Raw genomic sequence first — 15,731 nt, 5'->3', positions numbered from 1 at the left:
AGATTTAAAAAAGGAGAAAAAACTCTCACTGTTTGCAGATGACATGATCCTCTACAAAGAAAACCCTAAAGACTCCACCAGAAAATTACTAGAGCTAATCAATGAATATAGTAAAGTGGCAGGGCATAAAATTAACACAGAGAAATCCTTGCATTCCTATACACTAACAATGAGAAAATAGAAAGAGAAATTAAGGAAACAATTCCATTCACCATTGCAACGAAAAGAATAAAATACTTAGGAATAAATTTACCTAAAGAAACAAAAGACCTGTATATAGAAAACTGTAAAACACTAATGAAAGGAATCAAACATGGCGTAAATAAATGGAGAAATATATCATGTTCATGGATCGGAGGAATCAACATAGTGAAAATGAGTATACTACCCAAAGAAACGGAGAAGGCAATGGAACCCCACTCCAGTACTCTTGCCTGGAAAATCCCATCAATGGAGGAGCCTGGTAGGCTGCAGTCCATGGGGTCGCTAGGAGTCGGACACGACTGAGCGACTTCACTTTCACTTTTCACTTTCATGCAATGGAGAAGGCAATGGCAACCCACTCCAGTGTTCTCGCCTGGAGAATCCCAGGGATGGCGGGGCCTGGTGGGCTGCCATCTCTGGGGTCGCACAGAGTCAGACACGACTGAAGCAACTTAGCAGCAGCAGCAACCCAAAGTAATCTATATATTCAATGCAAATCTTATCAAGCCACCAACGGTATTTTTCACAGAACTAGAACAAATAATTTCACAATTTGTATGAAAATACAAAGAACCTCGAATAGCCAAAGCAATGAACCTGACTGACTTCAGACTATACTGCAAGGCTACAGTCATCAAGACAGTATGGTACTGGCATAAAGACAGAAATATAGATCAAGGGAACAAAATAGAAAGTCCAGAGATAAATCCATGCACCTATGAACACCTTATCTTTGACGAAGTAGGCACAAATACACACTAAGAGAAGACAATCTCTTCAACAAGTGGTTCTGGGAAAACTGGTCAACCATCTGTAAAAGAATGAAACTAGAACACTTTCTAACACCATACACAAAAATAAACTCAAAATGGATTAAAGATCTAAAGGTAACTATAAACTATAAAACTCCTAGAGGAGAACATAGCCAAAACACTCTCTGACATTAATCACAGCAGGATCCTCTATGACCCACCTACCAGAGTAATGAAAATAAAAGCAAAAATAAACAAAAGGGACCTAATTAAACTTAAAAGCTTTTGTATAATGAAGGAAACTCTAAGCAGGGTGAAAAGACAGCCTTCAGAATGGAAGAAAATAATAGCCAATGAAGCAAATGACAAAGAATTAATCTCAAAAATACACAAGTAGCTCCTGTAGCTCAATACGAGAAAAATAAACAACACAATAAAAAATTGGGCCAAAGATCTAAACGGACGTTTCTCCAAAGAAGACATACAGATGTCTAATAAACACATGAAAAGATGCTCAACATCACTCATTATCAGAGAAATGCAAATGAAAACCACAATGAGGTACCATCTCATGCCAGTCAGAATGGCTGTCATCAAAAAGTCTACAAGCAATAAATTTTGGAGAGGGTGTGGAGAAAAGGGAACCCTCTTACACTGTTGGTGGGAGCGCAAACTAGTACAGCCACTATGGAGAACAGTGTGGAGATTTTTAAAAAACTGGAAATAGAACTGCCATATGACCCAGCAATCCCACTGCTTCGCATACACACTGAGGAAACCAAAATTGAAAGAGATATGTGCATCCCAATGTTCACTGCAGCACAGTTTAAAATAGCTAGGACATGGAAGCAACCTAGATGTCGATCAGCAGATGAATAGATAAGAAAGCTGAGGTATATATACACAATGGAATATTACTCAGTTATTAAAAAGAATGCATTTGAATCAGTTCTAATGAGGTGGATGAAACTGGTGTCTATTATACAGACTGAAGTAAGCCAGAAAGAAAAACACCACTACAGTATATTAACGCATATATATGGAATTTAGAAAGATGGTAATGATGACCCTATATTCAAGACAGCAAAAGAGACACAGATGTAAAGAACAGAATGTTGGACTCTGTTGGAGAAGGTGAGGGTGGGATGATTTGAAAGAATAGCATTGAAACATGTATATTACCATATGTGAGCTAGATCACCAGTCCAGGTTCGATGCATGAGACAGGGTGCTCAGGACCGGTGCATTGGGATAACCCTGAGGGATGGGATGGGGAGGGAGGTTGGAGGGGGTTTTGGGATGGGCAATACATGTACTCCCATGGCTGATTCATGTCAATGTTTGGCAAAAACCACTATAGTATTATAAAATAATTAGCCTCCAATTAAAAATAAGTAAATTAATTAAAAAATAATGAAAAATTCAATGACAAATTAGTTTAAAAAAAACTAACGAGAATAGCTAATGAATTACTCTTCCTCCCAGGGTCAAAACAATGCTCACTTATGTTTATCTAGGACAGATAAGAGACAATTATACCTGTACACATCATTACCTACTGCACAAGTTTTCATTTCATATGATGAAAAGTTCACATTTGTAAATTTCCTACCAAGTACAGTTTGATAAGTTGTTCTAACGTAACTCTGTACACAACCAACAGTTATGTTCAGATTTGGAGATGGAAAAAAAAACATTTTTCATACTCTTTGGTACTATTTTAATAGGCATTTTACCTTTGCTTAATTTACATATCTAAGAATAAACTGTATTTATTTTTTTTGAGGAAAATATCTTCAAGCATATATATAGTTTTGTAGGAAAAGGAGCCTGAATGTGAAGAAAATGTACACACTACAGTTGCTCTTTAGAGAGGAATATTCTTGTATTTTCCTTTTGGCCCATATATCTCTCATGCACACATACACAGGTGCATGTGTACACAGTTACACAGATTTTTGTGGACATATACATGTCCAAAACTAATGTTAAAATAAACTGATATCAAGCAATTAGATGTGTCTTAAGCAATCAGATTCATTTCTAGTTTAAGTAATCACTGTACTATACTCCGTAATGGTTCTATCAGTTTCCATTCTCACCGAATGTGTAGGAAGGTTCCCTTTTCTGCATATCCTCTCCAGCATTTATTGTTTGTAGATTTTTTTGATGATGGCCATTCTGACTGGTGGGCTTCCCTGGTAGCTCAGACGGTAAAGCACCTGCCTACAGTGCGGGAGACCTGGGTTCAATCCCTGGGTCAGGAAGATCCCCTGGAGAAGGAAATGGCAATCCACTCCAGTATTCTTGCCTGGAAAATCCCATGGACTGAAGAGCCTGGGAGGCTACGGTCCATGGGATCACAAAGAGTCGGACACGACTGAGCAACTTCACTTTCATTTCACTTTCATTCTGACTGGTGTGAGGTGATACCTCACTGTGATTTTGATTTGCATTTCTCTAATAATTAATGAGGTTTAGCATCTTTTCATGTGTTTATTGGTCATCTGTCTTCTTTGGAGAAATGTCTGCCCAACTCTTTTGCCCATTTTTTGATTGAGCTGGGATTTTTTCTTTCTGATTTTGAGCTGCTTATATATTTTGGAGATTAATCACTTGTCAGTTGTTCCATTTGCAATTATTTTCTCCTATTCTGAGGACTGTCTTTTAATCTTGTTTATCATTTCCTTTGCCTTTCAAAAACTTTTCAGTTTAATTAGATTCCATTTGTTTGTTTTATTTTCATTTCCATTACTCTATGAGATGGGTCAAAGAATAAATCTGCCACATGACCCAGCAGTCCCACTTACAGGGACTATACCCTGAGAAAGCCACAATTCTAAAAGACACAAGTACCCCAATATTCATTGCATCACCATTTACAGTAGCCAGGACATGAAAACAACCTAGATATCCATCTACAGATGAATGGATAAAGCAGAAGTGGTACATATATACAATGGAATATTATTAAACCATAAAAAATAATGAATTTGAGTCAGTTCCAGTGAGGTGGATGAACCTAGAGCCTGTTATACAGAGCGAAGTAAGTCAGAAAGAGAAAAACAAATATTGTATATTAACACATATATATGAAATCTCGGAAAATGTTATTGATGAACTTATTTGCAGGGAAGGAATGGAGACATAGATTTATAGACTGCATCTGTGGATACAGTCAGGCAAGGAGAGAGTGGAACGAATGGAGAAAGTAGCATTGACATATATACACTACCATATGTAAAATAGATAACTGGTAAGAAGTTGCTGTGTAACACATAGAGCCCAGACTGGAGCTCTGTGATAACCTAGAGAGGTGGGATAGGGAGAAGGTTGGGAGGCTCAAGACAGGGGTGATATATGTATAATTATGGCTGATTTGTGTTGTTGTAGGGCAGAAATCAACACAACATTGTAAAGCAATTTTACTCTAATTTAAAAAAAAAAATAAAAATAGGTTCAATCAATGAAAAACTGATTCTCTCAGTTCAAACTGTGAAATATTGTGTGTGAACACATCTAAAGTTATTGAATAGATTTCAGAAGCACTTATGCATGTAAAATATAATTACTGTATCTTATCCCTTTAAGTTCCTGTTGTTTACAGTCTCTTTATGATGTCATCACTCAGCGTTACCAGTTTGAACTTACAGTGTTAAAGTCCTGGCAACCTATAGGCAGGGGAAATGTCTTTCCAAGATTGTAAGTCCTCTTCTGAATAATTTTTAGCGTTTTCAACGGTTAGTGTGCTCAATTTAGCTTCATATTTATATTTTAATATAATGTTCCTCTAATAGTAGCTACTTATAGATTAAAATTTGTATTTTATTAGCATCATGCTCTATCCAACTGAGCTACCTGGCCATGACTGAAAGTTGTATTTTAAACAGAGGTACAAAATTTCCATAACATCTTGTGTTTTACTTTGAAATTTAGCTAGTTCAGGCTCTTTCACAAAATAGCTGCATGGCCTTGAATATTTTAATCACTCTGAATGTGTGTATATGTGTACTTATAACCACATCTTATTTTAGGGAGAAGGGAAGTAATTACTGTGTGTGAAGGCACTTCAAAATGAAAAGCATAATAAAACATAGTAAGACTTTATTATGGTACTCTGGTATACTTAATTTTCTATGTAAAGAGCATTAGGCCATCCTGTTTTTCTGATAAAAAGGAAGACTTTATATTATTGCCAATTAAGACACTATAGTTAGTTGATTTTTAAAGGTATCATTGTGGATGATAAAATATTATTCATAGAAATTAAACAAAAGTATTTCTTCAGGATTTAGTGGCTACATCATTTAGTGTTAGTCTCTATTTTAAAAGCCAATCTCCTTTAAAAGAGTATTACTGACAGTAATACAAAAAATTTTGATGGTGTAAGTGATATTGACTTAGAGCTAACAGCTAATATCCATATATATTAAGTTGAACCATATAAAGCTATCAATATTCAGCCATTTTAACTTACAAAAATGGAAAATTCTTATGACACAACCTATTTTTAAAAGCATGTAAAAATCAGTAAGAAAGCTTTTAAGGTTAATTAGGTCCCATTTGTTTATTTTTGCTTTTATTTCCAATATTCTTGGAGGTGGGTCATAGAGGATCCTGAATGTTCATCGCAGCACTGTTTATAATAGCCAGGACATGGAAGCAACCTAGATGTCCATCAGCAGATGAATGGATAAGAAAGCTGTGGTACATATACACAATGGAGTATTACTCAGCCATTAAAAAGAATACATTTGAATCAGTTCTAATGAGGTGGATGAAACTGAAGCCTATTATACAGAGTGAAGTAAGCCAGAAAGAAAAACACCAATACAATATACTAACACATATATATGGAATTTAGAAAGATGGTAACAATAACCCTGAGTACGAGACAGCAAAAGAGACACTGATGTATAGAACAGTCTTATGGACTCTGAGAGAGAGGGAGAGGGTGGGAAGATTTGGGAGAATGGCATTGAAACATGTAAAATATCATGTATGAAACGAGTTGCCAGTCCAGGTTCGATGCACGATACTGGATGCTTGGGGCTGGTGCACTGGGACGACCCAGAGGGATGGTGTGGGGAGGGAAGAGGGAGGAGGGTTCAGGATGGGGAACACATGTATACCTGTGGTGGATTCATTTTGATATTTGGCAAAACTAATACAATTATGTTAAGTTAAAAAAAATCAGTAAGAAAGCTATAGTTAAGATGGAATAGGTAATTTGCAGAAAAAAAATGTCAAAGATCAGTAAAAATATGAAAAACTGCACAACTTCAACAATGAAAATAAAGTTTAGAAAACCTTTGAGTCAGAAATTCAAATTCTAGAGAACTATAGAGATCTATTCCCTTTTAAAATAATACATTTCTATAATGTTTGGATTTTTTTTCCAAAAAGTATGTATTATTTTTAGAATCAGAAAATGCAACATAGTTTAAAAAAAAAAAAGGGAAAGAATTATTTTATCTAGAAATTAATGATTTAGTTCCCTAGTGCCTTTAAAATGTATTTCTAGTTTGATGTTGCCTATGTCTATTCTTGCCTCTTACATCACAAAGGGCTCAGATTATGTCACTACTGGACATTATTACCTCTTTTAAACACAGTGTTACAAGTAAATCCTTCTCTAGTGAGAAGTATTTTCTCCCATATCCCTTCATAAAACAGAACTCAGAGGTACTGCAGATTTGTTTCCTCAATGGCATTTCCAAATCTTTTCTCTTCTCTATTCCTTAAAAAAAGCTTGCTTGGAATCTTGTGCCATCAGATTACGTCACCTGATAGCTTTCTCAACTCTATCCATTTGCTGATTCCATTGTTGCTCCACTTCATTTTGCCATGATTTTCGTATGTGGCCTACTACCATGCTATACAGTACTATCAACTGTACTCTTGTCAATTCCTTGTGATTTTTCTGTTGTTGTTCAGCCTCTCAGTCATGACCAACTTTTTGTTACATCATGGACTGCAGCACACCAGGCTTCCCTTTCCTTCAACATATCCCAGAGCTTGCTCAAACTCATGTCCATTGAGTTGGTGATGTCATACAATGATTTCTTCCTCTGTTGTCCCCTTCTACTTCAGCCTTCAGTCTTTCCCAGCATCAGGGTCTTTTCCCATGAGTCAGTTCTTCACATAAGGTGGCCAAAGTATTGGTGTTTTGGCTTCAGTATCAGTCCTTCCAATGAATATTCAGGATTGATTTCCTTTAGAATTAAGTGATTTGATCTCCTTGCAGTCTAAGGGATTCCCAAGAGTCTTCTACACCACCACAGTTCAGAGGCATAAATTCTTCCATGCTCAGCCTTCTTTATGGTCCAACACTCACATATGTACATTACTACTGGAAAAACCATAGCTTTGACTAGATGGATTTTTGTCCTCAAAGTAACGCCCCTGCTTTTTAATATGCTGTCTAGGTTTTCAATGATTTTTTTCTCCAAGGAGCAAGCGTCTTTTAATGTCATGGCTGCAGTTACCATCTGCAGTTATTTTGGAGCCCAAGAAAATAAAGTCTGGCACTGTTTCCATTGCTTCTCCATTTATTTGTCATGAAGTGATGAAACTGGATGCCATTATCTTCATTTTTTTGAATGTTGAGTTTTAAGCCAGCTTTTGCACTCTCCATTTTCACTTTCATTAAGAGACCCTTTAGTTCCTCTTCACTTTCTGCCATAAGGGTGGCGACATCTGCATATCTGAGGTTACTGAAATTTCTCCCAGCAATCTTGATTCCAGCTTGTGCTTCATTTAACCTGACATTTCACATGATGTACTTTGCATATAAATTAAATGAACAGGATGACAATATACAGTTTTGACGTGCTCCTTTCCCAATTTGGAACCAGTCCATTGTTTTATTTCCTGTTCTGTTGCCTCTTGACCTGCATAAAGGTTTCTCAGGAGGCAGGTAAGGTGGTCTGATATTCCTATCTGCTTAGGAATTTTCCATAGTTTGTTGTGATTCACACAGCCACAGGCTTTAGCATAGTCAATGAATCAGAAATAGATGTCTTTCTGGAATTCTCTTGCTTTTTCTATGATCCAACAGATGTTGGCAATTTGATCTCTGGTTCCTCTGCCTTTTCTAAATCCAGCTTAAACATCTGGAAGTTCTTGGCTTACATACTGTTGAAGCCTAGCTTGGTGAATTTTGAGCATTACTTTGCTAGTGTGTGAAAGAGTGATTGTGGGGTAGCTTGAACATTCTTTGTCATTGCCTTTGTTTGGGACTGGAGTAAAAACTGACCTTTTCCAGTCTTGTGGCCACTGCTGAGTTTTCCATATTTGCTGGTATATTGAGTGCAGAACTTTCACAGCATCGTCTTTGAGGATTTCAAATAGATCAGCTGGCATTTCACCAACTCCACTAGCTTTGTTCGTAGTGATGCTTCTTAAGGCCCACTTGACTGTGGACTCCAGGATATCTGGCTCTAAGTGAGTGATCACACCATCATGGCCATCTAGGTCATGAAGATCTTTTTTTATATAGTTCTTCTGTCTATTCTTGCCGCCTCTTCTTGATATCTTCTCCTTCTGTTAGGTCCATACAGTTTCTGTCCTTTATTGTGCCTATCTTTGTATTAAATGCTTCCTTGTTATCTCTAGTTGTCTTGAAGACATCTCTAGTTTTTCCACTCTTGTTTTCCTCTATTTCTTTCCATTGTTCACTTAAAAAGGCTTTTTACAACCCCCCATGTATATGTGTCCTTTTCTACTTTGCCTTTTGCTTCTTTTCTTTTCTCAGCTATTTGTAAGGGCACCCTAAGACAACCATTTTGCCTTTTTGCATTTCTTTCTTGGGGATGGTTTTGGTCACTGCCTCCTGTACAATGTCACAAACTTTCATCTGTAGTTTTTCAAGCTCTCTGTCTATCAGATCTAATCTCTTGAATCTATATGTCACTTCCATTGTTTAATCATACGGGACTTGTTTGAGGTCATACCTGAAAGACCTATTGTTTTTGCCTACTTTCTTCAAATGAAGTCTGAATTTGACACTAAGGAGTTCATGATCTGAGCCACAGTCAGCTCCCAGTTTTCTTTCCGACTGTATAGAACTTCTCCATCTTTAGCTGCAAAGAACAATCAGTCTGATTTTGGTATTGACCATCTGGTGATGTTCATGTGTAGAGTTGTCTGTTGTGTTGTTGGAAGAGGATGTTTGCTATGATCAGTGTGTTCTCTTGGCAAAACTCTGTTAGCCTTTGCCCTGCTTCATTTTGTACTCCAAGGCCAAGCTTGCTCATACTCCAGGTATCTCTTGACTTCCTACTTTTGCATTCCAGTCAGCTATGATGAAAACGACATCTCTTTTTTTGGTATTAGTTCTAAAAGGTCTTGTAGGTCTTCATAGAACCATTCAACTTGAGCTTCTTTGGCATTAGTGGTCGGGGCACAGATTTGGATTACTATGATATTGAATGGTTTGTCTTAGAAACAGAGATCATTCTGTCGTTTTTGAGATTGCACCCAAGTCCATTCTAAAGGAGATCAGTCCTGGGTGTTCTTTGGAAGGAATGATGCTAAAGCTGAAACTCCAGTACTTTGGCCACCTCATGAGAAGAGTTGACTCATTGGAAAAGACTCTGATGCTGGGAGGGATTGGGGGCAGGAGGAAAAGGGGACGACAAAGGATGAGGTGGCTGGATGGCATCACCGACTCAATGGACGTGAGTTTGAGTGAACACTAGGAGTTGGTATTGGACAGGGAGGCCTGGCGTGCTGAAATTCATGGGGTCAAAAAGAGTCGGACACAACTGAGTGAACTGAACTGAACTGATTACAATTTTTACTCTCTTGTTAACTATGAGGTCTACTCCATTTCTTCTAAGGGATTCTTGCCCACAGTAGTAGATGTAAAGGTCATCTGAATTAAATTCATGCATCCCAGCCCACTTTAGTTCACTGATTCCTAAAATGTCAATGTTCACTTTTGCCATCTCCTGTTTGACCACTTCCAATTTACTTTGATTCATGGACTTAACATTCCAGGTTTCTATGCATTATTGTTCTTACAGCATTGGACTTGACTTTCATTACCAGACACATCCAGAACTGGGCATTGTTCCCACTTTGGCTCAGCTTATTCATTCCTTCTGGAGATATTTCTCCACTCTTCTCCAGTAGCATATTGGGCACATACTGATCTGAGGAGTTCATCTTTCAGTTTTGTATCCCTTTGCTTTTTCATACTGTTCATGGGGTTCTCAAGGCAAGAATGTTGAAGTGGCTTGCCATTCCTTTCTTCAGTGAACCATTTTTTATCAGAACTCTCCATCATGACTCATCTGTCTTGGGTATCCCTACACGCCATGGCTCATAGTTTCATTGTGTCAGATAAGGCTGTGATGTATGTGATCAGTTTGGTTAGTTTTCTTTAATTGTCCTATTCATTCTGTTTGCCTTATGATGGATAAGGATAAGAAGCTTGTGGAAGCTTCCTGATGCTAGGTACTGAAAGTGAAAGTGAAGTCACTCAGTCGTGTCTGACTCTTTGCAACCACATGGACTGTAGCCTATCAGGCTCCTCCATCCATGGGATTTTCCAGGCAAGAGTTCTGGAGTGGATTGCCATTTCCTTCTCCAGGGGATCTGCCTGACCCAGGAATTGAACCCAGGTCCCCCGCATTGCAGGCAGATGCTTTACCATCTGAGCCACCAGGGAAGCCCTGCTAGGTACTGGCTGTGGGCAAATTGGGTTTTGCTCTGATAGGTGGGACCTTGCTTAGTAGAATTTTAATCCAATTTTCTGTTGATGTGGTGCTGTGTCCCCTCCCTGTACTTTGGCCTGAGGCAAAACTATGGTGAGAGTAATGGCAGTAATGGCGACCTCTTTCAAAAGACTTATGCCAGCACCATGTGGCTCCCAGGACTGTTGAAGTCAGTGCCCCTTACCCTGCAGCATGTCACTGTTGAGCCATGCTTTCACCAGAGACTCCTGGACACTCACAGGCAACTCTGGCTCCATCTCTTGTGGGGTCACTGCTCCTTTCTCCTGGGTCCTGGTGTGCACAAGATTTTGTTTGTGCCATCCAAAAGTTTGTTTCCCCAGTCCTGTGGATGTTCTGTAGTCAAATCCCACTGGCGTTCAAATTCCCTGAGGGTTCACAGTCCCTTTGCCAGATCCCCAGGTTGGGAAATCTGTTGTGGGCCATAGAACTTTTGTAACACTACAAGAACTTCTTTGGTATTACTTTTCTCCAGTTTGTGAGTCCTCTGCTCTGTGGCTTTATGATGGGGCTAATGTCAGCATCCTCCAAAAGGTCTGATGCCACATATCGTGCCTCCCAGGCCTGCTGCACACAGAGACCCTGTCCCTGAGGCAGGCCACTACTGACCTGTGCCTCTGCAGGAAACACTCAAACACTCAAAGGCAGGTATGGCTCAGTCTCCTATGGGGTCCCTAGGTCCTGTGAACACAAGACTTTGTTTGCACCCTTCAAGCATCTCTGGCCTGTATAAGGTTTGATTCTAAGTGAAATTTTGCCCTTCCTGCCATCTTGTTGGGACTTCTTCTTTGCCCTTGGATGTGGGGTATCATATTTTGGCTGGATCCAACTTTTTCCTGTCGATGGTTGTTCAGCAGCTAATTTCAATTTTGGAGTTCTCACAGGAAAAGGTGAGTGCATATCCTTCTTCTCCGCCATCTTTAATGTCCAATGATCTTGCCTTTCATCTAATTTCAATGGCTCACTTCCATACATACCCCTCCAAAACCTCACTTTCTAGCATTTCACTCTTCAACCACTGCCTCAGGTAACTTTAATAACCCCACTCCAACAATGTTTCCACCCCTCCAAAACTTACCATTGATTTACAATCTTTGAACTCATCAATCCCTTCTCCATGGCTTTACTAATATTCTTACCCATTATAAATTCTTACCTATATTAGATTCTTACACGCTCATGGTGAATCAGCACAAGTGTTTCCCTTCATAAAGCCTCAATTCCATCTCCCCACTCTCCTTTTGACATTTCTGCTAACAAAAACCCTAATTTTAGTTAAATCCGATTCTCCTATTACTCCACAGTGGTTGGTGGCACTTTTGCAACTGAACATGACTAAGGAAAGGCATGTAACCATGATGATTGGCTTCAATTCATATTTATTATGACAAACTGCAAGTGTACTGTTAATGGTACCTGGCAATAATATTAAACTTCTATCATCTATTCATAGCTCTCCTATTCTTGAAGATGAGTGTTCTTCACTTTTTCCTCTCTTCTCAAATCTATAATAGCTACACTGTATCCTACTCTCAGCTAGGGGAAAATTTCATCATCGTCACTACTGAATATATACTAATCTACAGGCATATTACAACCCTATTTTCTGCCTTCTCTTTTATTATAGCAAATGCCCTTTTCTTGCTCATGCCTGAGTATAATTTGAAGTGTGACAATTTCTTAAGGCAGTCAAAACAAATTACCACAAATTGAGTGGCTTAATTGTCTCATACTTCAGGAAGCTTTAAGTCCAAAGTTAAGGTGTCAGCAGATTTTGCTCCTTGAGGCTCTGAGGGAGGCCTATGCCTCTACCCTAGGTTACAGCAGTTGCTGGCAAGCATTGGTATTCTTTGGCTTATAGATGCATCACTTCAATCTCTGCCTCCAACATCACAAAATTCACTCTCCCTGTGTGTGTGCCAAGTTTCCCCTTTTCATAATGACACCAGTCATTGTAGTCGGCCCCACTTTAATCCAGAATTATCTCATCTTAACTTGATTACATCTGTAAAAGACACTATTCCCAAATAAGGTCAAATTCACAAGTACCAACTGGTAAGACTTGTGTTTATCTTTATAAGGGGCACAAATCAACTCACAACACTGAGTGCTGGATTTTCTCCACCAAAAGTATAGCTCCTATACTGTTCTTCTCTATTCTCATTGTCTTTCCTTTTATTACAGAATTTTGCTGATACAATTAACATGTAACATTGTTTCAGTTTAAAGTGTACAATGTGATGATTTTTTATGCATGCATATTGCAAAATAATTACCACAGTAGGATTACTTAACACTTCCATCACATCACAAAAATACTATTTCTTTTTGTGGTGAGAACATTTATGGTCTACTCTCATACCAAATTTCAAGTATATAATATAGTGTTGTTAACTATAGTCAACACAATAAATACCAGAAATTATCCATATTTTAACTGAACATTTGTACACTTTGAATGTTACCTCTGCATTTCCCCCCACCTCTCAGTTTGTTCTTTAAGTATGGCTTCTTTAGAATCCATTTATAAGTGAGATTGTACTGTATATGTCTTTCACTAACTTACTTCACTTATCATAATGCCCTCAAGGTCCTTCCATGTTGTCATAAATGCCAGAACTTCCTTCTTTATCATGGCTAAATTAGATAAATGATTGATAGGTGATAGATAAGTCTCATATCTCTTCAAGTGTGATTTCATTTCCTTTAGATATATGTCCAGTAGTAGAGTTGCTATAAAAATATGGTAGTTTTGTTTTTAATTTTTGAAGAACCTCCCTCTTGTTGCCCACAGTGGCTATACCAATTGACATCTGTACCAAAGTGCCCAAATTTCCTTTTATCCACAGCTTCACCAATACTTGTCTCTACTATTTTTGATAAGAGCCATTCTAACATATATGAGATGATATCACACTCTAGTTTTGATATTAGTTACCCTGATTATTATGTTGGGCATCTTTTCATGTACTTGTTGGCCATTTTTATAAATATTCTGGCAAAGTATCTCCAGTTTCTTTGCTCACTTAAAAAAAAAATAGGGTTGTTTGGATTATTTCTGCTGATGAGCTGTATCAGTGTCTCATATATTTTGAATATTAACCCTTTATCAGACAGACAATTTGAAAACATGTTGTCTCATTCCATAGGCTGTTGCTGTTTTTTGGTATTGTTTTTTTTTTTTGCTGTAAAAAAGCTTTTCAGCTTATTCATTTCTCTTTTTGTTAGCCTGTACTTTCTTGCTGTCAAAAAAAAAAAAAATCAGTGACAAAAGAATATCAAAAAGCTTTTTTCCTTTTTTCTTCTAGGAGCTGAACAGTTTCAGCTTCTATGTTGAAGTCATTAATACATTTCAAACTTATTTTTTGAGTTGTGTAATATAGGAGTCCACTTTTATTCTTTTCCATGTGGACATCCAGTTTTCAAAGAAACATTTATTGAAGAGCTATCTTTTCCCCATTTTTTTGTCTTGGTATTTCTGGGTTGTCGATTCTGTTATAATAGTCTATATAATTTTTTTATGCAAGTACATTCTAGTTTTTAAGAGTAGTTTATAATCAGGAACTATGAGTCTTCAACATTGTTCTTTCTCAAGAATTCTTTGGATATTCATAGTCTTTTGTGGTTTTGTACAAATTTTAGATTTGTGTTTTCAATTTTTGTGAAAAGCACCATTGACATTTTCGTAAGGATTGCATTTAAACTATAGATGGCTTTTGGTTGGTAGTCTGGACATTTTAACAATATTATTCTTCTGATTCATGAACTTGAAATGTCTTTCCATTTATTTGTATCTTATATATTTTCTTTCATCAAAATCTTATAGCTTTTAGTGTGTAGCTATTTAACTTCTTTAGCTAAATATATTTATAAGGATTGTGTTACTTTAAACTTTTGTAAATTAGATAGTTTCCTTTAGTTTTCAGATATTTTGGTTTTAGTGTATTAAAGTGCAACTGATTTCTATATGTTTTGTATCCTGCAAATGTACTGAACTTGCTGATTAGTTCTAGTAGTTTTTGGTAGAATCTTCAAGACTTTCTATATTCAAGATCACATATTTGCAAACAAAAATAATTTGACTTATTCCTAATTTGGATGCTGTGTATTTATTTTTTTTGCCTAATTGCTCTGGCTAAGGCTTCCTCTACTATGTTGACTAAGAGTGGCAAGAGTGGTCGTACTTGTTCCTGATCACAGAGGAAAAGCTTTCAACATTTAAACATTTAGTGTAATGTAAAATGAGAGTTTGTCATTGATGGCCTTTATTACATTAAGGTACATTTCTTCTATAGCCAATTTGTTGAGAGTATTTTTTCTATATGGAAGAATGTTATATTTTGTCAATGCTTTTTCTGTGCCTATGAAATTATTATGTGATTTTCAGTTTTCATTCTATTAATATAGAGTGTCACATTTACAGATTTGTAATCATACTGTATAATATTTGTAATATCATGGTGGTCGGAAAAGATGTCTGATATTATTTCAATCTTCTTAAATTTTCTAAAGCATGTTCTTTGACATATGATCTTTTGTGGAGACTGTTCTGTGTGCTCTTGAGAGGCATATGTATCCTGATGTTATTGGATGGACTGTTAGGCCCTTTTGGTATAAAATATATTCCAAATTTAATTGTTCCTTATTGATTTTTATATCTGTAGAATCTATCTATTGTTGCAAGTGGGTATTGAAGTCCCACACTATTATTGTATTAGTGCATATTTTTGCCTAAAGACCTGTTAGTATCTACTTAATATATTTAGGTATTCTAATCTTTGCTGAATATATATTTATCGTTGTTATATCTTCTTATGAATTGATCTCTTTATAATCATAAAAGGGCCTTCTTTTTCTCTGATTATGGTTTTTGACCTAATGTCTATTTTTTCTGATGAAAGCTCTCTTTTGATTTCCACTTGTATGGCATATATTTTTCCATCACTTCATTTTGAATCTATATGTGATCTTAAAACTGAAGTGACTCTCTTGTGAGTATCATATAGTTATGTCTTGTGTTTACATTCATTCAGCT

General features: G+C 37.1%; 1 protein-coding gene across 1 annotated transcript in view; it reads left to right on the top strand.

Moving 5' to 3' along the window:
• Positions 1–313: 313 nt before the first annotated feature.
• Positions 314–15,731, top strand: part of LOC129640078 (cylicin-1-like) — a 48,946-nt gene continuing 33,528 nt past the window's right edge. The window contains 1 exon segment of the mRNA XM_055565326.1: positions 314–318. Within this exon segment, the coding sequence (XP_055421301.1) occupies positions 314–318 (5 nt within the window).

Source organism: Bubalus kerabau, chromosome X (assembly GCF_029407905.1).
Source record: "Bubalus kerabau isolate K-KA32 ecotype Philippines breed swamp buffalo chromosome X, PCC_UOA_SB_1v2, whole genome shotgun sequence".
Classification (NCBI taxonomy): domain Eukaryota; kingdom Metazoa; phylum Chordata; class Mammalia; order Artiodactyla; family Bovidae; genus Bubalus; species Bubalus kerabau.
The sequence above is the reverse complement of the archived record's forward strand: the minus strand, read 5'-3'. Positions and strand labels throughout refer to the sequence as shown.